General features: G+C 42.8%; 1 protein-coding gene and 1 long non-coding RNA gene across 21 annotated transcripts in view; both read left to right on the top strand.

Moving 5' to 3' along the window:
* The window catches only part of adgrl3.1 (adhesion G protein-coupled receptor L3.1), a 134925-nt gene extending 116263 nt beyond the window's left edge, over positions 1-18662 (top strand). For 6 of the 19 annotated variants that reach the window (XM_074630222.1, XM_074630221.1, XM_074630225.1 and 3 more), the window contains 7 exons: positions 2887-3055; positions 5631-5810; positions 7642-7735; positions 11538-11666; positions 12419-12436; positions 13115-13417; positions 15955-18662. In XM_074630222.1, the coding sequence (XP_074486323.1) occupies positions 2887-3055; positions 5631-5810; positions 7642-7735; positions 11538-11666; positions 12419-12436; positions 13115-13417; positions 15955-16598 (1537 nt within the window). In that variant the 3' untranslated portion in view covers positions 16599-18662. The remainder of the gene's footprint in view (positions 1-2886; positions 3056-5630; positions 5811-7641; positions 7736-11537; positions 11667-12418; positions 12437-13114; positions 13418-15954) is intronic. The other 13 variants (XM_074630227.1, XM_074630240.1, XM_074630228.1 and 10 more) reach the window with 7 other exon arrangements.
* Positions 18663-22160: 3498 nt separating this feature from the next.
* Positions 22161-24664, top strand: LOC141765351 (uncharacterized). Of its 2 annotated transcripts, XR_012593461.1 has the most exons (3): positions 22828-23203; positions 23826-23899; positions 24564-24664. It is a non-coding gene; the product is annotated as an uncharacterized LOC141765351 (long non-coding RNA). The 2 variants fall into 2 exon arrangements; XR_012593460.1 differs by having other exon boundaries at positions 22161-23899.
* The last annotated feature ends 392 nt before the right edge of the window (positions 24665-25056 follow it).

Below are 25056 nucleotides of genomic sequence, written 5' to 3'. Positions count from 1 at the left end.
ATCAGAAGTTAGGTGACTCTCCTGTCTGTCTGTCCAGCTTAGTTTGGCATAAAGACTGGAAACAGGGGAAAACAGCTAGCCAAAGTCTGTCAGAAGCTAACAAAATTCTCCTACCAGCACTTCCAAAGCTCACTAATTAGCTTGTTATATCTTGTTTGTTTGATCTGTACAAAAACCAAAGTGTAAAAACAACCAGCGGTGGATTTGCAGGGGATTATGCGCCAGGGTGTTTCTTAGCCGGGAGAGAAATAGTCCTGCCCTCAACCTACTGTAAAACAGCAAATTATTGCTTTTACACTTCAGATCAAACAAACAAGATACAACATGTTATTAGTAAGCTTTGGATTGTGTTACCTTTAAATACAGGCTAGCTGTTTCCAGTCTTCATGCTAAACTAAGCTGCTGGGCTGCTGGCTCCAACTTCCTATACCAACACTTTCTCATCCCAACTCGTCACATATTGCCGCTTTGTCACGGCCCCTGGCGTCATTTTATTTTCAGCATCAAAACCACTTAGTTACCCTTTGCAACACTTTAGGATGAGGCAACAAAATAGTTAGGTTTAGGAAAGAAATACATGGTTTGGCTTAAAACAAACTGGGGGTGTAACGAATAAACAACACAGAATTTTTTTTTTTGCCATGTAATATTTGTGTTCTGTGTGAAAGTACTCATGACAAAAACAACAGTTCGAAAAAAATATATTGACGTGCACAAAATCGCACGAAAAAAAATGCCGCCGGTGTGTAACGGCCTTAGTGTATTTCCCAAATGTGGAACTATTCCTTTAAATCTATTGTCCATCAGCCTTTTTTTGTAAGTTAGCAGCAACATGAAGCACACTTGCGTCTTACATTGTTTCAGGATGCTCCTCATTGAATCAATCATATTATTAATCCCAGTCATGTCATTACTCATATCACCCTTAGAGGATGTTACTGAAATATGACTTCATTTCTACTGAACACTGAGACTCCGTCTGCTAAGCTAACTAATCAGGATTGTGTTATTCCTCGTTCCACTGCAGCTCAAGACAAAAGGCTCAGTCTAATTCAAACAATATGCCATTCCTCGGAGCTCGACGCCTTACCGAGGCACCGCTCTGAATTCATAATGTAAATCACAAAATGGCTTACTCATTTGATTTATCATTTAAATATTACTGCCAATGTATGTTTCCAGACAGCGTTTTTTATGCAGGACTTCAAGCGGGAAGCGTTTCAGAAATAAAGACCAGCTGATCTTTTTCTTCTGTGCAGTTCAGGGGAACGTCATCAAAAAGCCTGATGAAAGATGAAAATCAAAGAACGATTTAGAATAAGATGCTTTTGGATCTTTTTTTCTTTTTAATGGCTTTCCATCGTCTTTGTGAGCACACGAAAGGCTGAATAGATTTTAATCTATTTCACTTCATTAGTCATGTCTTATTGTGGTTCATTTGCTTGTTAATCATCATCATGCCCTTTTTGTCTTATGATTTTTTTTTTCTTCCTTTTGTTTTCTTTGTCTCTTTAACTCCAAGCCATCATAAGTTGTCTTTGTTGTGGATTGGCTCCGGTAAGGCCACTCTCCAATCAGGATGCCTTTCGTCTTCACGGAGACATTTTGATTGGTTTGCTTGTCGTCTTTATTTGTCTGTAGAGTCTGTGCATATCCCTAAATTAACCATTAACCTGCCTTGTAAAAATGGATTACATGTTGACGTGTGATTTGTGAGCTCCTGTGACCTATATTGCTATTGAAATATTATAATGGTGAGATGTGAATGAGGGGAAACAGAGCTGAGAGAAAAACTCGAGGGAGCACTGGAGGAAGAGGTGGAGCGAGGGGATGGAAAAGTGAGGGATGAGTGTACCCTTTATTGAAGAGGGTCGTCAGACGAGCTTTATTGGAGGTTCTGTCTCGCCTGAATGGTGCCACAGAGGGCAACATCGAATCAATCACCTCAGTCTCACTCACTTACTCTCCTCCTCTTTCTCTCTTCCTTCCTGCTAACTCTTCTAATATCTCAACCTCTTGTCTTTCCCCTCCCTCTCTCTCTTTCTTTCCTTGCCCTCCTTTCTTTGTCTCCATGCCTCGCATGAGAGATGATCACTGTCCAGTCAGCCAATCAAATTAACAGCCATCATCGCGGCTGTGGCCGACCAGAAACTGTGACCTTTAGTGGGAAATGTCATTTATAATGGCTGTAATGTCCCTCTACTTACTGCCCAGTGGAGCCGCTCGCATGGCCACGCGCACGCGCTCAGACGGACGAGGACTTACAATGCATACACATGCCTCGACACGACCACATTCCTCTGACATTTGGCCCCTTATGACTCACTTCTGCATAGGCTTTATATGAAATGGAGGTTCACAGCCTCCAAAACTTGTATTAAAATTCCTTCCATTAAAGTGTTATAGTCGCAATTGCACTAACAGACTTCAGTACTTCCACTTCTGCCTGTGAAAACGTCTTTTACCCTCTGCCATGCTCTTTGAGTGATGGAGTTTGGACCTAAGTTGGAGAAAGTCCTGTATGCTTGACCTTCTCCATACTTGTGGCTGACGTCAGCTTGCGTATATAACCTCTCCTCCTCTCTCTCTCGGTATCTAAATGAACAAATCCACTTTCCCTCTCTCTCACCATTTTCGTAAGAGTGTAATTCTTCTAGGCAAAACCTCCCACTGTTTTCTCCATCCCACTCCCACAGTGTTGGGACTCCGAATGAACCCTCTCTAACCCTGTTCTCCTGCCTCGTGATCCCACATGCATTAAACTTGGATGAATAGCTTTTCTGATCCAGGAAAAAAAAGACAAGCCTGTCATGTTATCCTGCCTACAATGAAACCTGAAATATAGACTATTCTCTATATACTCAATGATGTGCCCTCTTCTTCTAGGTCTTGGGTGATCGGGGCCATAGCCCTGCTGTGTCTGCTGGGACTGACCTGGGCTTTCGGCCTGATGTACATCAACGAGAGCACCGTCATCATGGCCTACCTTTTCACCATCTTCAACTCTCTGCAGGGCATGTTCATCTTCATCTTTCACTGCATACTGCAGAAGAAGGTGAGGGAGACAAAGCTGCACAGAAATAGACAGACACACACATGCTAGCATTGATCAGCAGGGATGCCAGGAATACCTGCCGAGCTGTCACAGCTTTGATTGGTCATTCAGTAACCCCACTGGCTGCTCAATTCTTTCACTCTTTAACTGTCTGTCTCGCCTGGTAGCAGCAAGTAACAAACAGTGTTTCTGTCTTCCCCCAACAGAGAAGAACGTTTTTCATCATCAGACAGGGTCATCAAGCCTGAAATAGCGTGTTCAAAACTTTTATAATATTTAGCTCTCATTTGTTTTACATTTTGGACACACGCAGAGGAAATACATGTCTGTTTTGCTGTCTAAGTGTCAGTGGCATAGACTGTATGTACAGACGCGTCTCCACTTTCTCCCACTTTACAAAAGTTAAGCCAAAATATCCACGCAAATTGCAAAACTCTTGGGAGATGGTTAAGGTTAGGCATTGATTTAAAATGGTTCTGGATCTAAAACGGAAAGCGAGTCTCATGAGAGTTTTTGCACGTTTTTGCAATTTGCGGGTTACCTTCTAGACACAACCCTGGAACCACGGTATCGAGGTCCCGCCCACACACCCGCCCGAGCCAATCACGAGCCGAGCACGGCCCCAGCTTGATAGCGTGAGCCACCTAGCTGCTATGTTAGCACCACGATAGCTGTTTGGCTAGAAAGACACAACAACTAACCATAATATTTATATATATAACTACATCCATCCATCCATCTTCAACCGCTTATCCGGGATCGGGTCGCGGGGGCAACAGCTCCAGCAGGGGACCCCAAACTTCCCTTTCCCGGGCCACATTAACCAGCTCTGACTGGGGGATCCCGAGGCGTTCCCAGGCCAGAGTAGAGATATAATCTCTCCATCTAGTCCTGGGTCTTCCCCGTGGTCTCCTCCCAGCTGGTCGTGCCTGGAACACCTCCCAAGGGAGGCGCCCAGGAGGCATCCGTGCTAGATGCCCGAACCACCTCAACTGGCTCCTTTCGACGCAAAGGAGCAAGGACTCTACTCCGAGTCCCTCACGGATGACTGAGCTTCTTACCCTATCTCTAAGGGAGACGCCAGCCACCCTCCTGAGGAAACCCATTTCGGCCGCTTGCATAACTACATTTATGATCAAATTGACACATGTTCTATTACACAGATTTGTGACAGTTATGGAAAGTTAAAGTTACATCTCCTCTCTCATACAATTCCCGAGCCTCCGGCTGCGCGACTACTTCCCTCAGAGCAGCTGTCAATCACAGCTGTCAACGACGTCTCATCCCCTTTTTATAACATCAAATAACTAATTAAAACCAAAATGAATACTTGAACATTCATCAGTGTGATAAGAACTACCTAAAATGACAGAAACCGTCTTTGGAAAAAAATTATTTGACGTGTACTTTGACTTTTTAGTTTGACCCATCCGTTAACATGGAGGGGGCGGGATTTATGACCTATACTGCAGCCAGCCACCAGGGGGCGGTCCAGATGTTTTGGCTTCACTTTTTGGGCGCTGTCATGTCGTCCATCTCTATATACAGTAACAATGGTTAAAGATACACTCCTCTGATGATTTGTGTGATTTAAAACAACAACTTCCCTCACATTGACACACAGCAGCTCCCCTCTCGATCCGCCTCTCATTTTGAAAAGATGACCTCGTTTATATGTGTTTTGGGTTTGGTTGGCCTCGAGGATTAGAGGCATTTGTGAGTACATATGTACTATTTAAATTATATGTGGCTTCCAGGAAGAGCCTACACATCCTGGGATATTTTTACAGAGTCTCCCACACGCTGTCAGTGCCTGGGAGTACTAGAAGAGGAGTAGGATATAGAAAGAAAATTCATCAAATGCTTAATACTCTCGTCTGGCTGCAGTCCCGCGGAGAGTTTTTAGTTTTAAGTGTACGACCTGTAAACAAGTGCTGCGTATGTGTATGCGTGTGTGTGCGCAATGTACTTAAGTATGTGTTAGGCCATGGGATCAGGTATCCTGAGAGATGTCCTCAGAACAGTGCTGAGGTTTTCTTTGGCTGCGACCCAACGTGTTTCTCCCAAGATGCATGGAGCAACTCACCACACAGCTGTTCAAACAGAGCATGTGGCAACACACGTCTGCCAGTCCAACGAGCTTGTTAAAAAGCAATTACACTCCTATTTGTTCTAACTTGATTGGGATCTCAATGCAGATGTTCTGTGTGTACACGTGCATCATATGCCTCCCTCAGGAATATGTCCATTTCAGATGGATATGTGGCAGTAATAACATTTGGGGTGGATGTTGATGGGGGGGGAAAGTTAATCTGTTAATGTCTAAATTTTGATGGAGTTAGTGTTTTCACAAGGAATTTGAGTACAAGAAGTTAACAGGGACACTCCATCAAGTTAAGCCAGTCTAGTCTGTTTCTCTCCTGGTATGTCATCTTAAAAATATGTTTCAATATATGCAAGTTAAAAGTAGAACATCAGTCAATTCCTCCTCCTTTATGTGTGCTTCTGTTTTTTATATATATGTGCAAAGTGTGTCTGTGTGTAACTCTCTCCACCTCTCACCTCCCCTGTCCAGGTGCGTAAAGAGTACGGCAAATGTCTGCGTACTCACTGCTGCAGCGGCAAGAGCGTGGAGACCTCTATCTCCTCCTCCAGTAAGACGACCACCTCACGGACGCCAGGCCGCTACTCCACAGGCTCACAGGTGAGCTTACCTGCCTGCACACCTGGACGCTACAGCACAGCAGACTCTCAGGTGAGGCCGGAGCACGCCATGAGGGTTTTGGGTTATCGCTGTTCACTTTCAAGTAGATTCAGCTCAGAGTTTCAATTTGATTGTAGGCAAATTCAAACAAAAAAAAAACCAACACTTTTTAAGCTTCAGTTGGTAACTTTGAACAAATGTGATAAAGAGTTTTTTTTTTTATTAAACTGTCATTATATCCTGACAGTAGTCGTGGATGAGACAGGTAATCTGTGAGAAAAATCATGTTCCAATGTGCTCCTAAAGGCATTTGCAAGATTTCAACGTGCCCGAAGGAAAACAACCAATCAGAGCCGAGCAGTCTCTAAGGCAGCTGTCAATCACTCCTCGCAAAACTACTCTGTCAAACGGTCAAACTAGGCAGCGCTGCTTGAATATGAATCAAGATTTTGTTACTTTAATGCCTATTTTTCGCCTCAAATGTTTTCAGAAACATATTTTAGTGTACTGTTTAGTTGTAGAATGAGAAAGTTTGTGACCATGTTTAAAACAGTCAAAATCAAGCACCACCTCATCCCAACTTGTTACACACCACAGCTTTGACACGCCCCTTGCCGTCACTTTAGGATTAGGCAACAAAACCATTAGAGTTAGGTTTAGGAAAGAAATGCATTATATGCTTGAAACCACTACGTTTGTACAGTGAAAATTACACTGAACGTTGTGAACACGGGACACAAATGAACAGCTGATTTTAACGTGACGCATGGGAAGCGAACGGTGGTCTCCTGGATGAAAGCCGTGTGTTTGTTGGAACCATCCACTTCCGCTCCCGCCCGCCATGTGTTTGTCTTTTCGCTCTATAAATTAAGTGACCACATTCCCGGCGCACTTTCTATGAGTGTTTACTGTTGCCAGGGATGGGTTTACATTACAGTTAATGAGATGCCCGTTGTGTTTCATACTGTCGCCAAAGGGTGCCTTATGTGGCGGTAACACACACCGACGGCCGTGACAAAGCGTCGGTATTTAACGTCCTGGGAATGAGAACGGGCTGATCGTCCCGATGAAACTTTCTCATTTTACAGCTAAACAGTACACTACAAGATGTTTCTGAAAACAATTGAGGTGATAAATAGGCATTACAGAAACAGAATATTGATCCATATTTGACCAGCGCTGCCTAGTTCGACCGTTTGAACGGAGTTCACGAATTTTGCGAGCAGTGATTGACAGCTGCTGTAGAGACTCCTCGGCTCTGATTGGCTGTTTTCCTTCGGGCTCGCTGGAATCTTGCAAATGCCATTAGGAGCACCGGAGGACACAGAGGAACATTAGCTTTTCCACAGTGTATCTGTCTCATGCACTACTATCAGCATATAGTGACAGTTTGAGCAAATATAACTTAGCATATTTGCTCAAAGTTACTGACTGCAGCTTTAATGTGGAACTTGTGAATATGTGATTAAGTTAGAGAACATTATATATGTGCACGGTTAAAATGTGGAAAGTGAGATAGCCCAAACCCTGACTTACACCTACGCATATTGATGCTGACACACAGGTAGATGGAGTATAAATGGCATTGACGGGTGATTATTTTCCCCCACCTGTTTCTCTCTTGCTGGTCGCTGCTTTGCTTTTTCCCTTACGGCCTCTCCTGCACTAATTTACCCTTTTTTTGCACATCATACTTTCATATATTACGTTTCTTACCATAATTTCTTTCCCTCTGTTGTCGTCATGTCGTCCCTTCCCTGACTTGCTCCCACTCCCTCCTTTTATTCCTTCTCACTCTCATTATCGTTACTCCTCTGTGTCTTTGTCCATACCTCCTTTTCCCCTCTTTTTCTCTCTCTTGCTTCTCGTCTCCTGTGTATAGAGTCGTATCAGGCGGATGTGGAACGACACTGTGAGGAAACAGGAGTCTTCCTTCATCACTGGAGACATCAACAGCTCTGCCACGCTCAACAGAGGTAACCACGGGATACCTACCATTTTCACCCTCATCACTGTCACCATATCTACTTTATTAATAGCAGGATGCTCAGGCGGCATACGCTGTCATTTAGTAAAGTGGTAGGAGTCCAAACTTCTGATAATGGCACTGTGTTCTTGTAGAGAGGAAGATTAGCAGAATAGAGTGTAAATATCACTTCCTACTTTTTTGTTTTTGCTGCTTCAAAGGATGACTTTACAGGAGGGAGAGATAGGAGCCGAGTCTTGTCTAAACTGAAACATCAACCAGTTTGTGGTCCCATTATAAATCTACAGAGTGCAGAGTTGACTGTGCTACAGAGGGCTGCTATACTTCTTTTTCCAAGAGTAGTCATCCTTTGAGGCGTTTCTGGGTGACAAATCTTTTAACTTTAAGTGCGTGTGCAAGTCTTGAGCTGAACACCAGTGGTCCTTTTATTATTGCACTGTACTAAGTTTTAGAATAATGCTTTATTATTAACCGAATGTGGTAGTGTGTCACTTCAGGGGAAGTTACTGATCCTGTAGAAGCAGACTTTCTGGCACAACTTCACCGACTTCCAAGCAGAGCTGTGTAATGGCATGAATCTGGTAATTCGATACGTATCATGACACTGGGGTAATGATTCAATATATTGCGACACTCTAAGCAAGGAGATATATTGGGATTTTTAAAATGTAATTCTAGGAAAAAATGTCATAGTAGAAAGACCACACCAGAAATACACCATTTTAGGATAGGCAAAAACAACAAATGTATACTGCATGCAAAAAACTACATGTTTTTTTGTCCTAAACTGCATAGGATTAGCATAGACTGGGCATGTCTGTAAAGGGGAGACTCTTTAGCCTCTTTCACGACAAATTAGTATGACATGGTTGGTACCACTGGATTCCTTATGTTTTTTTAGTTTCATATGATGCAAGTAACTTAAAACTGAGGCTGCTACAACCTCTGAAAGATCGAATAGCGGTCGGGCGACACAACGGGCCGTCAGATTTTTAAGAGGTTAATTAAAACTCGATAGTGTTTTGGAGAATCAGTAACGCACAACATAATATCGCGATATACATGTGTATTGATATTTTCTTACACACCTACTTCCAAGGTGCATGGAGAAGGGAAAAAGTCTGAAGAACTTTGTTGTTTAGACCAACGAGTTTTTGCTTGTGGCAAAGTTTTGCGTTGTAATATATGTCCATCTCATTATAAGAAGGCTACTGTAATGTGTATCAGGCTCAGTTCACTGTATTTCTACTGTATTCTGAGCTGTCTATTGTCGTCCCTATAGAGAAAGTCACTGTAAGAATGGATTCCATGAGTACAGCTGTCTGGGGGCTAGGGTAATGAGGACATAGACACCCACATGGCTAGACATTTTGACACACGCGCACACACGGCGGAACGCACACGCGCACACACCGCCATTTGTTAGTCTCCAAGTCGAGGTGTGGCCCTCGCTTCCTTCAGGCCACTAATAAGCTGTTAGCATGACAGATTGATGCTAAAGCAGACACGGTGTGTGTCAGCGCCTGAATTATCACACACTTAGCGAGGCCGGGCTTAAGACACCGCCGCCCCCTCCTTCCCTCGCACCGTAAAGTGTGGCGCAGAGAGCTACTTAGCCAGTAGATTTCAAATGACTATGTACTGTGGCTTAGTGGTGAGTAAGGATGGGATGGAATAAATTGGATATTTTGATGGGAGATTGACTTGTTGAAATTAGCAGAGAGTAAGTTGGAGAAAGGAATGTGTTCATTTTAACTTTGAAGTTCAGTTTTTTGAAGACATTATTATGACTAATATATATTATTACTTTTGTCTCTTTTCAAATTAGCCGTTTAGTCACCCTGATATATCTACCTTGGTATTTTTATAATGTCAGTATTGATTAATGTGTATTATCCCCTATAAATCAAAAAAATTTATACATAAAGTTTATATTGGAGTAGTTTTACCAGAGAACCGACTCTGATGGCTCTTTCTCCAGTTCACTCTCTCCACTCTTTCTAATGTATTCTACCTGGAGCTCTTTTTTGTTCGGCCAAGTTCAGGCTGCTGGCCAACTTCTCCTTTCTGAAATAGTAATGAAGTTTTTACTGATATGAACTAAACTGTGGTATCCTAAAACATTCAATTTAGGAGTTAGATAAAATGTTGCGGTATTTTCTTTTAGCTAAACATAACGACACGTGCCTCTCTACAAAGAAGAACAAAAGTTACCACAGAGATGTTTCAATGCAGGGGTCTCCAACCTTTTACCCTCTGAGAGCTAATTTGACAAAATGAAAGTGGCTGCTCATAGCACCAAGTTGTACATCGCCAAGAGCAGATATCATTTCTTTATAAAGTCTTTTTAATAACGTCTGAAGTCTGACTCCTGCTACTCTGAGCTTTCTGATACTCTGTACGGAGCAGACACTTTCAGTTTGTAGCGTCCGTCATCCGACTATGTATTGATATCAGGGCGCTGATACACAGAAATGAACTAAATGGGTTTTATTTCTGTAAAAAAAGCGAAACGACGACGTGGGCAATTAATGTAATAAGTGTGTGCCCAACCACCGTGTAACACCGGTAACACCTACCGCGGCAAGCCTAGTTGTCAGTACAGTACGGTAAACGGAGACTGTCATCATGTAAGCGTTGTTTTCAGCTCCTTTACCTTCTCTGTTCGTAGACTGCTACCAGTCAGAAAGTCCCATGAAAAGTCGCTATAGACTTTGGTGAAATGGATCTCGATGTTACATCTTTTACCGACTGACATACTCGCACCGCAAATGAGACACACGCATTTGTCGTTCACATTTGTGAAAAAAAACTCTGATATCCATTCCTCATGAAAATAGTATGTTTTTCTGGTGTGCGCTTGCTAGCCTGCCAACATCACCTAATGTTACAGCATCACTGATGTAACCAAACTTGAAAGCAGCGTAACTCGTTTAATTAGCAGCTGATTGGTGTCAGAAGGGGGGCGGGGTGTCTGTGAATTTGATTGGATAGAAACAGGTAAACAGGGTTTACAAAGTCACTTTGTGTTATGAATTTATGTACATATTCTTCGCTACTGGTAGCTACTTGTTGGAGACCCCTGTTTTAGTGTCTCTGTTTTTTTTTCCCTCCAACCTGTGTTCGGATGCTATATGACACACAAAGACACTTAGGAGTAGTGATAGAGGTTCGTTTGATACAGTGGGGAGTACAACATGAGGATGAATGCGCAGTATAGGAGCTGCCGTGGTCATCCGTCTTCTGCCTTTCTGCAGCGTCTTTATGTGTACATGATCTGTCTCCCACCTGGGGAAGAAAATGCACTGAGAACACTTTTTTTGTGGCCCCGTTGTCCATTAACTATCCTGTAGTCATGCTGCTCTGCTCAAGCGTATTGAACTGCAGTACAATCTTCTCCAAGCCATGCTACTCTCTCTCTCTCTCTCTCTCTCTCTCTCTCTCTCTCTCTCTCTCTCGTCCCCTCCCTCGGCCCGTATGCAGTGGCTGCTGCAAGAATGACTTGTCAAGCTTTTTTCTTGGCTTTCACCTCAAACTATGTTTGCTTGTTTGATTTACTTGTCCTCTTCTCTCCCTCCTTCTTCCACACACTCACTTTCCATCTCGCTCTCCCTTCCTCTTTTTCCTTCTCGCTTGCCTCCACTCTGCAACGTCTCTACACGCTCTCTCTCCTTCAACCTCTCCCTCTCCGCTCTCTCTCTGCCCTTTTTTTTCTTCGAGTGCTTCTCTCTCTTCCTCTCTCGACTTTGGCTGTTGCTCTTCCTCTCTCTTTCTCTATCTGCCTGTACCAGGAGCCATGGCTAATCATCTTATAACTAATGCTCTCCTTCGTCCCCATGGTACTAACAATCCTTATAACACTCTCCTGGGGGACTCGGCAGTCTATAACAACCCAGCCGTGGGCATGTACAACACCCAAGGTGTGCCTGATGTTCCTATTATAAACATACAGCATTTGGAATGAGCTTTAGAGTTGTTGTTTTTCCCACTGCATAACATTTATTTTGCATGATTATTTCATTTGAAACGGTTTGCCACTGTGATGCACTTTTGGCTGCATATCTGATCTAGCCTTATTATGGCTCCCGAGTGAGGCGATCAATCACACTGCAATAATCTCTCACAAAGGACACCCACTGGGCAGTTCTCACAGCACAGAGATGTGGAGATGAAATTCTGGCGATGATTTATCAAAACATTATAACAAGTTCACAAGCTGATTTATCGTATACTATAGATGCACACTATATGTTACCGGTTGCAGACCCACTGTGTCTTTGATAAGCTACTTGGGAGCCATGAAATATTTGTACAATTTTGTGTTAAAGAGCTATTTTATAAAGTACGTGCTTCATTTTGAATGCCATTTTGTATGTGGGGCTTGTATTGCTTGTCTTAGTGCACGTCAGTATAAATGTAAGGTGTGTTTTTTTATGTTTTTTTTCGGTGTTAAATAAATAATGAACCACCCGATAGCAGCCAATTAACAATAAGGCCTTGAAGAACAGACTTTGATATTGACTATCAGACAGGGTTTCTTTGTTAGACATGTTACATCATGCCTCCAATTACTGTGCAACTGTTGATTCTGTAGCTGTTGAAAGTTGTTTTCTCTCGGTGTATGAACTCACGTCTGTTTGTTTTCTCTCTTCTCCCTCATGCTGTCCATTAGCACCGTACCGAGACACAAGTATGGGCTAAATTAATACTCAACTACTTCAATAACATCGACTTGTTTCTCTCTTTGCTTGCTTCCAAATCATTTTCAGTCCAGTCTGCATCCAAACAGTAGTTTTGTTTGGTTAAAACTTTTTTTGTCCAGATCATTAATCAGTAAAACGGTTGTCTTATTTGGTTTGTCACACATTTTTTTGATTCCTTTTTCAAGGACAATATATCCATAGTATTAATTAAAAAAAAGAAGCATTTCCTTGAATCTTATTTAATTGAAATATTGTTTATGAAATAAGCAGATTGACATTTGAGTTATAATTGAGATGCACTAGGTTTGCCCTTAAAATGTCTTACAGTGTAATAACTTTAAATGTCAATGTCCAAAACATATTATATTTATATAACATACTTATTTAGCAGTCAAATTCTAACTCTTTTTTTGTGTATTGCTGTCGAGCTGGCAGGAATTGAGAGAAAAAAGTACTTCTGAGGTTTCCCTTAAATGAATTATGGACGCTTGAAGCATTTTTCCTTCCAAGAAAATTATCATTGCTACTTTTTAATCCTCAATTCACAGCACACGCTATGATATCAAACAATAATTAAAATCTCTCTTCTGAGAAATCCACTTAGTTTATTTAAGAATCCTAATAATTATGATTTTTTTTTTTTTTATAAATCATTTGTTCCTCAGAGGGTATCCTGAACAACGCCAGAGACTCCAGTGTTATGGATACGCTCCCTCTTAATGGTAACCATGCCAACAACTACAGCATGGCCAGCAGCGAGTACTTGAGCGACTGCGTCCAGATTCTGGACCGGAGTGGCGGCTACAGCACCCACGGCAACCACAAGGAGACGACCCTGGAGAAGAAGATCCTCAAGGAGCTGACCTCCAATTACATCCCATCCTACCTCAACAACCACGAGAGGGCCACCACCGAGCGCAATCACAACCTGATGAACAAGCTGGTCAACAGCAGCATGGCCAACGGAGGTGACTGGTTTGATTTCAGTTACGTCAGGGTCAGACAGTCACACACATTTGGTTTATCTAGACAGGGACGCTACTTGTACTTCGACACTTTTGTGCCTCAAAATGTTCCAAACCAGGAGAGGGCGTCTAATGCCAGGCACACGAGAATCAAGCCGATTTTGGGCACGATTACCCCTTCCGACAATTGTCAGAAAAGCACAGATTTTTGATGGTTCTAAAGATTATCTTTCCAGATATTCCTGTGGTGTGAGGTATGTAAGAGTGATTTTTACATCCCCTGATCGGCTCGGAAGTCCATCCTGGCCGCACCAATCTCAAACCGTAATTATTACACATGCAATATTTACGATCGAATATCCTGTTGTGCATGGGGAACTCCGAGGACAGCCAATTACGTAGTCACATGGGAAAAAAAGATAGCCCAATTGGGAACCAAGTTGACTGAAGCGGAAGGACAACCACCGCCGTCACGGGGGCCGCGGCTAATGCATGAGCTAATGCAAAACGCAAAGCAAAAAGTAGTAGTAAGATGGACCTCAGAAATGCAACGCAAGTGTTTATTTAACATGTCTCCATAACTTCATCCATCTATCCTTTGGTAATTTTCAGTACAAAGTAGTGCAAAAACGAACATCGATAATTCTTCCTGCCCGTCATCCGCCGTGTTTGTTTACACTAAAGTCACGTTTGATCACGAGAGATGTCCTGAGATTTCCGTTTCTTTAGTCGGGACTCATGTTGTTCATGAATGAATCTGTTAGTGTGTGATGTGCTGTTTTGGCCCAATCGTTGCTCTCCACACACTAAAGGAACTAAACTGTTAAATTTAACATAACGTCATTATGTGTGGGGTCTCTCACATTTTGAAAATCTGTTAAGATTTAAAAAACCTTCTAGTGTGGGCCAGCCTCATCGTTGCTTTGTATGTGCTTTGTATGCGTTTTGCTGGCAACATTTACTGACTGATCGACATACACATCTGTTTCAAATGAGTGTGTGAAAGCCTCTGAACACCCACACAGGTGTTTTCAGTTAATCTGGCTGATTAGACCTTTGCTCAGAACTGTGTGGGCGTGTATAGACTGTAATTGATTGACGTCTTCCTCAGTCTCCTGTTAGCTTTGTTGCACCTGTTAGGGCGGGACAAATTACACCTTTATCACTCTTATTGGTAGATGGAGATTTGAGACCTCATAAATTCCCATCAATGCTTCAACCTGAGCAGAGATCTAATCAGCCACAATAACTGAAAACACCTGTGTGGGTGTTCACAGGCTTTAAACCTACAATAACTGGTTTGTTTTTTTGCCCACTTAAGGGGCAGCTGACACACTTTATTTTATTTTTTATTTAACCTTTATTTATCTAGGATATTCCCATTGAGATTTAAAATCTCTTTTCCAAGGGAGTCCTTGACTCTTGGCAGCTTAAAAGTTTGGTAACTATAACAACTATAGGCAGCGTGCACACAGAAATGACAGCTAATCTTTTTCACTTCCAACTGAGCCAAAGAAAACACCCCAAAAATTCTGCAGAGGTACTTTTAGCAGAGCAGAGATGTGTTACTATGCAGATATCGGACACATTGCAGCAGCCCACTGCTCCTACAATGCTTAGGATGGGTTAAAAAAAGGTTGATTTGCATGTATGCAACGATTAAAATAAAGTTTGACTTGTTTTTCTTTTAACATGGGATGCATGCAATGAACGTACCTAATTATTCACATCTGAACACTAAGAGACAGAGACATGTATAGAAGAGGGAAACTAAGTTTTAGATAACTGTGGAGCTGTGGGTGGAGGCTATACTACCTTAAGTTTAAAACTGCAGCGAACACCTCAGCAAGGGAGACCTTGCCTCTCGGCATCATGAAAGTTTCACACACGAACGCACAAATAACAGAGTTAAAAGCAAAACAGCTCAAATTTTAAAACAACATAAAAATTTCACATATGAGAGACGAGTAACAGACTTAAAAACAAACGAGAAATTACTAAACTTGAGTGCAGCTGCCTATTTACAATCCAGCAGACTCTGAGAAACATTTATTTGAAGTCTTGTTTCTGGCCACCTGGCGAACGCAAGTCCAATATTCACTCTTCTTTTTTAGCTGATTTCCACCAACTCCAAAAGGAGATATCTGGCTCTCTTAAGCTTTCCAAATGCTCCACTATGTTTACCAGCTAGTCGCTCAATTAGCCTGTCTGCCGTTTGGTGCTGGGCAGGGAGCGTGCAGTGGTTGTGTAACAGCTGCCTGCTGCTACCGAAAAACAATGTTGATGAGAGCGGTGAGCTGAACCCAAACCGTAAAACAATGAGATCAAAGATGTAAAGCTGAGAGGAAGATTTTCTGTGGGTTTGTACAAGCAATCCCTTTCACAATACACATTTATCCACTGTTAATATGAAAATATTCATCAGTTTTTTTTACTATTAACACTGAAATCTCCACTGTGAAGTGCTGAAATCATCACCGTGTCACCATACTAGCCATAGCGTAAACCTGCTCTAACTGTTATCCCTGCTTGTCTTTCAGGGAGCATGGCGGGAGGCAGCAGCAGCAGCAGCAGCAGTGGAGTTGGCGGGTGTGTGGGCAACGGTAAAGAGGACAATGGAACCATGGTGCTGGACAACCCTGCAGCCTTCCCCCATGAGGAGAATCTGGGTTTGGAGATTATCAGAGAGGAGTCCAACGCTCCGCTCCTGCCGCCGCGGCCTCCTCCACCAGACAGCCACCCCCCGCCTCCGCCACCCCCTCACAGCTTCTCCCGGCCACGGCGCATTCCCCAAGAGACCAGCGAGAGCTTCTTCCCCCTGCTGACCAACGAGCACACCGACGAGCACACGCATTCGCCCAACCACAGAGACTCGCTGTACACCAGCATGCCGGTGCTGACGGACCTTCCGGACGGGCAGATGAACGGTTTAACAGACGGCGAGGAGGAAAGCTCCGGGGAGCTGCAGCCCTGTAAGAGTGCCACGGCTCCGGAGCTGGATGACGTCTATTATAAGAGCATGCCAAACCTGGGCTCCAGGAATCACCTTCACGAGCTACAGACCTACTACCACATGGGCCGTGGTGGCAGCGATGGATACATGGGGTCCGGCAACAAGGAGGAGTCCGATTCGTCGCCCGAGGAGCCGCCCGTAGACCCTTCCCACCTGGTTACCAGTCTATAGAGCCAATCAAGAGACTCCTATCCCTCCCCGGCCCATTTTCACACTTCCAACCTTCCAATGAAAACATTCTGTGTTGTTGACCGACAGACTGAGCTGGCCCACCCCTCGATCGATGTACTGTGTGTGACACTAACTGTGGTTCATGACAATATGGTTGAGAATTCACCGGTCTAACGAAAGCAGGGACTGAATGTATTGTCACAAATGGTGCGGGACTGAAAGGGCGGTCTTGTGAGAGACTTTTTCCGAAACATCGTACAGAAATGGAACTTTTAATCTGGAAAGGAGAGGAAGGGGGAGGGATACTGTAATTTCACCCTACCTGTTACTTTAATATGGAATCTTGGATTGACCGTAGCCCTACAAGTTCCCCAATGTGGACCTCTAGCAGATCATAGCATATAGTCTCCACTACCACCACAACAGGGGCGCGGACCCCCAGCCCTGGTTCAAGGAGCTGCCTGTCTGTTTGTCTGTATGTCTGTCTCTCTGTCTCACTCTTAAAGACACGTACTGGGATGACGTTTCCAACTCTCCGAAAGGGCAGAGCAGGATATTGACCTCCGGTGTTCACAACATAAACTGGCCTTAAAGAGGCCCCGCCCCACTACCTGCCAATCAAGTGGAGGATGTATGATATATGCCCTCACTACCGATCATCCCCCAAAAACTATTTTATTGGGCGAAACCGAACTGTAACCATATCACGCTGATGTTCTGACTTCTCTTCCTGTTTCGTATCTGCTAAACTGGAGTTGTGTCTGGGCTGGTGTAACATTCCTGCAAGTTGTAGTGACTGCGGCTACTGTGTATTTCACTGAAAACAAAGAAGGAAGATCATATTACAACAGACTGAATTAAAAAAAAAAAAAAAAAAGAATGGGTTCCGTTTCTTCTCCTTTCTTCTGTAAAAGTTTTCAGTTATCAAAAGGATTATAAAGAAATCACAAACTGTTTCTATGTATTGTACAGAATACGGATACAGATACAAATGTTGCATATGACCAAGTCTTTTATTTTTTAAATTTTTTAATTTGCAAACCTTTTGTCTGTGGAACTGTACTGAAACGTCATGATGAGTTCTGGTCACGTGTAGATGACAGGACGGAGCAAAGGAACAATCTGTCATGTCATTCTTTCATAAAGACGGTTAAGCACTCCTTAATTAATACTCATATACCCCACACACACTTCATTCTGGTCCTTTTTATAGCAACACCACTGTCACTTACATTTTGCAAATCAATTGTTACTATATACTTTACCACTGTGTAGATTTAAAGCTAAAGGGGGGAAGTGAAGCGGCTAAGTTATGAAAGAGGCGGTTGCTATGGAAATGCCACCATTTAGTTTTTGCTGGAAGTGGGTCTCATCTCATTTGTTCTTGAATAAAGCGTTTCCTTCCTTAAGGCACAAGTGACATTTTTTACAAAGATATCAGATATTTGGAGCAACACAAGAATGGTTTATGAAGCATATCCTCTCTATTGCCAAATGTCCTACCAATTGATATTACATCGCTGCGCTGGTTGAGATTGTACAGAAAAAGAATGCTAATAAATGTCAAATTAAAAAGAAAGAAAATGTCCACTATTTGAAAAAGGATGGGTCTCACCTGTGAAATGCCATGACGACACCGTATATGTGTACTGAAGATGTGAAAACTCTGCACACAGCAGCACTGTCCAATGTGGAAAAGCCAATGTTTACTTATTTAGGAGAGAAAAAAATCATAAGTGTATGAAGTGTAGCTTGCACATGTATCCCACAAGCCCCCCCCCCCCTCCATGTCCCCAAGAGAGAAATTATTTATTTATCTGTTTATTGGTTTGAAGACAGCAAAACAAGCTTGGAGGAAAGAACGCTGGCTTTAGGCAGGAGTAAATAAAATGGCACTGGGTTTGTTTTATGGTTCTTTTTTTAAATTATTATGATCATGGTTATTATTACAATATTATTGCTAATTATTTATTCTTTTTGTATGGGTTCCAAGTTGAATGATCTCATAACTAATATTTGTTGTAACAGTGAAAGTTGTTTGCCAACAAATAAATTACTGACATAGCTTTGCGGTTTTCCGCCTCTTGAGTGTTATCAGTTATTGCATCGAAATGAAATGCAAACACAGAGTTAAACCCAACTCACTTTAAATATTCATCTCTAGTCATTTCGGGAGATTACATGCTGTTGGCATGCCAACATGTTGCTACATTTCTGTTTCACTCTGGGATGAAATTCTGTAAAAGCTTTTCAGTATCCTGGCTGTATGTATTCGGAGGCAAATGTTTACTAGATAATATTAAAGGAACAGTGTGTGACATTTCAGGGGATCTATTAGCAGAAATGGAATATAGTATTCATAACTATGTTTTTATCAGAAGCTGCATGTTGGTGCAGTGGTTAACACTGTCGCCTCACAGTAAGAGGGTCGCAGGTTCAAACCTGGATTGGGCCCTTCTGGAGTTTGCATGTTCTCTCCGTGTTGGCGTGGGTTTTCTCCAGGTTCTCCGGCTTCCTCCCACAAAGACATGCAGGTTAGGTTCATTGTTGATTCTAAATTGCCCGTAGATGTGAATGTGAGCATGAATGGTTGTCTGTCTCTATGTCGGCCCTGCGATAGTCTGGCGACCTGTCCAGGGTGTACCCTGCCTTCGCCCAATGTCAGCTGGGATCGGCTCCAGCCATATCTACATAGGGAGCGGGTCCTCTTCACAGAGGCCACCATGTTGCTCCGCCATGTTTCTACAGTAGCCCAGAATGGACAAACCAAACACTGGTTTGCGTTTTTACGTTACCTGAAGGCCACCGTAGTTCTCCGACACGCTTGTCTGACTTCCGTTGCTCCTAAAGTAGTGTTATTATGGTAAAGATGGCCTCTGAGCGAGGCGATCGACGTTACCACGGTTTTGCACTCGGCGGCTCGCGTTACCGCAGTCTTGGAAAAGGAGAAGTGAGCGAAGGGGTTCTCAGTTGGTTGCAATCTGCAACCACACCAGTAGATGCCGCCAAAACCTTTGTCCCGGCTCTCCACCCATTTACATATTGCATATGTATGGAGGACTGACTCCAAGGATCAGGTGATGAGAATAATTACTTTCAGACGAATCACCTGTGAAGTGGCTACACACAGTTAAAACACCTGTGGGCCTAACCTTTATTTGGTCATTTGAGGGTTAGGTTGAGAGAAGGTTGTGGTAATAGATTGTTTGTTTGTGTTATAGTAGAGGGCAGCCTTTACTACTTAGGTCAAATACGTGCTGTAAGATCTTTCATCTGAAACAATGTCCTTTGCAGAATGTAATTTATACCCTAATAGGACATTAAAAAAGGAGATACAAGCAAGGCGTATCACAATACAAGATTCAGATGATGGTATAGGTATGATCTCTATCTATTTTTCCAGTCACCTAAGGGTGACAAAAGTCAGTAAAGGTATAGCATAGTGGTTTGGGAACCTGGATAGTGTAGAACGAGGGTCAAATCCCCAGCTGTGTGTGTCCTGGAGATGAGGGCAATACAGCAAGCCCTCTGCTATTTCACTCTGTGTCTGGAAGGCATGGTTGCAGCATCTAACATCAACAGGCAGGATAGTTTATATCTCTGAGGGTGGTCCATGTGGAGGAACAATCCAGCTGTCCAAGGAAGGAACAGACCACTGTCAGCCGTCCTTCTCTCTGGGGAACAAATCCACTCGCCTTGGAAAGTAAGCCACAGCTCATCAATGGTCTCAGTCTCGGCTGTATGCCTTTCCTTACTCCCTCCAGTGCAGAGAGGAGGTGAGCTCTGTATAGACTACACATGCCGTGGTTCTCAGAAAACCTGAGAACATGTGGGGGCTCCCAGCTTGGTGAGACTTTTTACAGTTACAAAGCAAGATGAACACGCTGGCCTCTGAGTGTTGACCAGGTGGAGGTGGAGGTGGAGACATAGCAGGGTCCTTGGGCACATTCAGCAACTTTCATCATAGGTGAAAGTTTTCTGAGACATATTGCAGCTAACAGTAGACACATCATCTCACTGGCTCAGCTCCTTTTTTGTAAATTTGTAAATAGCGTGTTTGCAGCGGGCTGGAGTCCTGCATGCACATTTACACATAATTGGCATTTTCTTAGGAGTACAAACAGGTTTTTAAAACTAACTGGAGCCACCTAACACTCACGCTCCCCCCTGTCCCTCCTTCACTCCCTCTCTCTCTCTCTTTTCCCCGCCACGCTGCCAGGAGCAGGCTGATTGAACGAGCATCGGTCTATGTGGGTCATATCTCTGCTGGAGTGCTCTGATCGGTTAGTGCTGCCTGGCTGTGTTATCTTCCCGCTCTCTCTGTTTCCCTCCTTCAAGGGGAAGGCATTCAGTATGTCTTACAAGGTGACATGTCTCTCAGACTCGGCTCACAAACCGAAAGGCAGAAGGCTGCCGCGAGGATGAGCGGGGCTATAAATTAAAGGGAATCAATCTGTTTATCGTATATGATTAATTAATGACTGTGGCAGGCGGAGGGAATCTAAATGTGGCACCTATAATGCAGAGACTACAAAAAGCTAGACAGAGCCAGAAGTGCACAATAATGAATCCTTCCTGGAAAGCTGCTCGTAGCTTAAAATAGTGCTGAGGAAAAGTACATTCTAGCAATTCTTTAGACTATGCTGAGAAATAGCTATGTGAAAATTCAACTCAAGCAAGCCAGGATGTCCTAGAATGCAATTAGAAGACAACTATTAAAATCCAATCAGTAATTGAGGGATAATTTAATGTATTAATTTATTTATTATATATTAATATGTATTAACATATAATACAGATTTTGACAAATATATCAAGGTCCACCAACTCGTCACATACTGACGCTTTGTCAGACCCATTGGCGTCACTTTTTGGTCGAAGTAAACACGTGCTTAATGTTGTGAATTAAACAAAAACACTTGATTAGGTTTAGGAGAAAAAAACACTTAGTTAGGTTTAGGAAAAAACAACAAGGTTGGGCTTAAAATTACAACATTTTTACATTGCAAATGTGACTTGACGTTGTGAACACGAGACACGAATGATCAGCTGATCATAACGTGAAAGTGAAACGTATCACACGGGACACGAACAGCGGTCTCCTGGATGACAGCCTTGTGTTTGTTGGGCCCATTCCTCTTTATAACACGTCACTACAGCACATTCCCTTTGCAATTACTGTCGCCGCGGATGGGTTTACATTGTCTGTTGGAAAGTGTTTCATGTCTGCCATAACCTTAATGAGCTCAGAGAGGAGCCACAGGCTCACCTGTGCTGTTTAGAGGCAACTAGACACAGGTGAGCTTAGTCAGTGCTCCTAGAACTAGTAGGGGAGGAAGAACATTACTGTTTGCCTGTCTGCTCCCAGCCAGACCTTTTCCCCTGTCCTTATCAAGTGCGTCGTCTTAATGCCATGTGTTCCTTTGTTCACCTAGCTAATTAGTGACTGTGTTCAAATGTTATCTGACTTTGATTTGATAATTAAGATGATTGAGTAGATGCATGTGCAATACGATATGATACAATACAACTTTATTGTCAGTTTGCACTGAAATTCAATGCTGCTTTCTGACATGCATCTCCCTCTTTTCTGTATTTACTGCAGACCCCACACTTGATGACATTAAAGGTGAAGTTCATCTAAAATTAAATCCCTTTTTAGGTGGAATTTCCTTGTTCTCCGTTCCTAATTCTGGTTCATTAAATCACTTACTATTTGCTTTTTTTTTTTTTTATCCCTGGGCTTTTAACCGCACCTCACAGTCTTCATCAGTGGATGGAGTTTGCTCATATTATATCATACTAAAGTTTTCATTTTGTTTATAGACGCAAAGGTTTGATTGACTTCAAAGATGATCTCTTTTCTCCCAGCGAGTCAGTCCCTAAATGCAAATGCAAGCCAAGTGGAATCCAGCGTTAGCGGTGAATGTGAATGAATGGCACGGTACCAAGCAGCCCCCATTGTGAAACCGATATTGCATTGTGGTCTCTGTTAATCAAGGCAACTATGACATTTAAGGCCGACTTTGAATTTGATTAAATGCGGAAAATCAGCCCATCCATATACAGTATGACATTTCAACATTTCCATCCCATTTCCTTCTTCTGCACTGTTGAGCATTATAAAGCACAAGAGGCATATTTCCCCGGCCATTCCGGTATCCAGTTTAAAGATCTGATGGAACAGAATGGAATGGAACATGAGACCTCACATTCTAGAATTCCTGTCATTGGAATTTATTGTATCAAATTACACAATTTTAATTGTATTGTCCGGGAATTCCATCCATCACTATGTGGCCATTCCTGAGTTGATTAGAAGCGTGCTGTGAGAGATAGCTAATTAGTCTTTCTCCATATTAGCGTCTGAATGGCTAGCCTTGCCCTGACCTCTCTGGAAACACATCAAAATGCGCAGGGGTCCCTCCGCTGACCTATATGTGTGTGCACGCTAGTGTGTGTGTGTGTATGCATAGCCATGTCTACGCCAGCTCATCTGCTTGCGCTGCCCGGCCCGTGTGTGCTGCTGCGTATGCACTCTTGCTCATCGTCTCCTCACCTCAATTTACCGTGAGAGTGCTCATTGGGAGAAAAACACTTAACAGGTACATACAAGACACCCTGAATAATTCACTCTAATTGGCAAAAAGAGGAAAAGAAGCAAAGAGTGACAGAGGGTGAGCTATAGAGTGGGAAAGATGGGGGAGAGAGTGGCCATCCATCTACTGGCTTTTTTTTTCTTTTCTTTTTTTTGAGGTCACATACACCCCCATGCATGTTTAATTGGCTTTGGGATGGCATGGTGTTTCTGCTGCCTCTGCTGTGAGTCAGACTCACTATGCCTTTCTGGAGCGTGCCTTTTCACGGAGGCTCAGCAATGGAGATACTATTTTAGGAACACATTAGGAGCCCGGAAAACACTGACATTTAGACTATCGCCGGGATGGCTGGGAGAGGGAGAGGGCTAGTCACTAGTGTATATGACAGATAGACACTGGGTTATTGCCAGTGTGCTTTTGTGGAGAGCCAGTACAGTAGGGCAGACCCATGTCAAATTACTTTCTGAAATGGTTTCATTCGCTTCTTTTAAATGGATCGAGCTTCACCAGCAAAAGGACTGATTAGATCGTCCCGAATGTGCAAATCACACATAATTCTAGCTGCACAATAGAGCAAAGGTTGGAATGAGGAAACACTTTCAATTAATAATGTATCGTGGTCACACAGGAGGAAGGTCGGTGCAAGTGGAGAGATGTACTGTCAACCCTCATGGCACTCGTGAACATTTTTCCTGTAGCAAGGTATTAGAGTGCATTTCAAACCTTTTAAATCTTGAGAACTATCATTTAGTTGAACATTCAAGCCCTTTTTAGGTAAGCATAAATTGACTTTACAGTAGTGGCATATTGTGACTTTATGTCCATAGTGTATTTTCAATGTTCTATCTTCCCTTATATAAACAATGCACTGAGTTATTGGCCTGTTGCGATGTATTTTCAGGCTCCGACTAGAGACCAAAGTCTAGTCTGCCTCTTCTTGATACAGAGAAAAGAGAAGCCAAAGCAGTGTTTCCTTTCACAGTTTCATCATTTCTACTGGATGCTAAATGGAACCAGTGTGTGCTATGGCTTTTCTACCTTGCTCTCAATCTCTAACACCGGTATAATGAAATTAAATTACATATAATTAGTATGATTTAAACATCAATACTAGGTAATTGCATGCATTACTAAGCTGTAATAGGGATTGTAGCTGATGACATAAACGTTAGGTCTGGTCTAAAGTTAATTCATATGGGAATATTTCCAGAAAAGCAGAGAGGCAAAAGAAAAGGAAAAGTGTTTCTGTCCACCTATTCTCTATTGTAGTGCAGAGTCTGTTGAAGAGCACCCACAAGCACCTTGCGCTGTTACCAAGATAACCTCTACTTTTATTTTCTAACCTCACTTTTCTTTATCTTTCAAGGTGTTAATTTGGAAATCTTTGAAAGCTATGACTCGCTCCGTCTTCAGTGTGTGAGAGTTTGAGTACTTCTGCACAGAATTACACCTTTAACTTTCCCTTGACTGACTGTTGTTGCTTATGTAGTCAGTATACCTCAAGGTCTGAAAAGTGAAGTCAATGCAAAAGTGCCTTAAACTTGCATTCTTTCTAACAGCCAGCAGGGGGCGACTCCTCTGGTTGCAAAAAGAAGTCTGATTGTATAAAGTCATGAGAAAATGACCCTACCTCTAACTTGATTTATTACCTCAATAAACATTGTAAACATGAGTTTATGGTCTCAATCGCTAGTTTCAAGTCTTCTTCAATACAGCATGATGTTCATTTAGTAAATTATGGTCCCATTTAGAGTCAAATAGACCATATAGCAGGGTATGCTTTAGGGCGTGGCTACCTTGTGATTGACAGGTCGGTACCACGGCGTTGTTCGGTCTGGGAGTTGTCCGTGTTTTCATCT

Source organism: Sebastes fasciatus, chromosome 3 (assembly GCF_043250625.1).
Source record: "Sebastes fasciatus isolate fSebFas1 chromosome 3, fSebFas1.pri, whole genome shotgun sequence".
Lineage (NCBI taxonomy): Eukaryota > Metazoa > Chordata > Actinopteri > Perciformes > Sebastidae > Sebastes > Sebastes fasciatus.
This window is presented reverse-complemented; position numbering and strand designations above follow the sequence as displayed.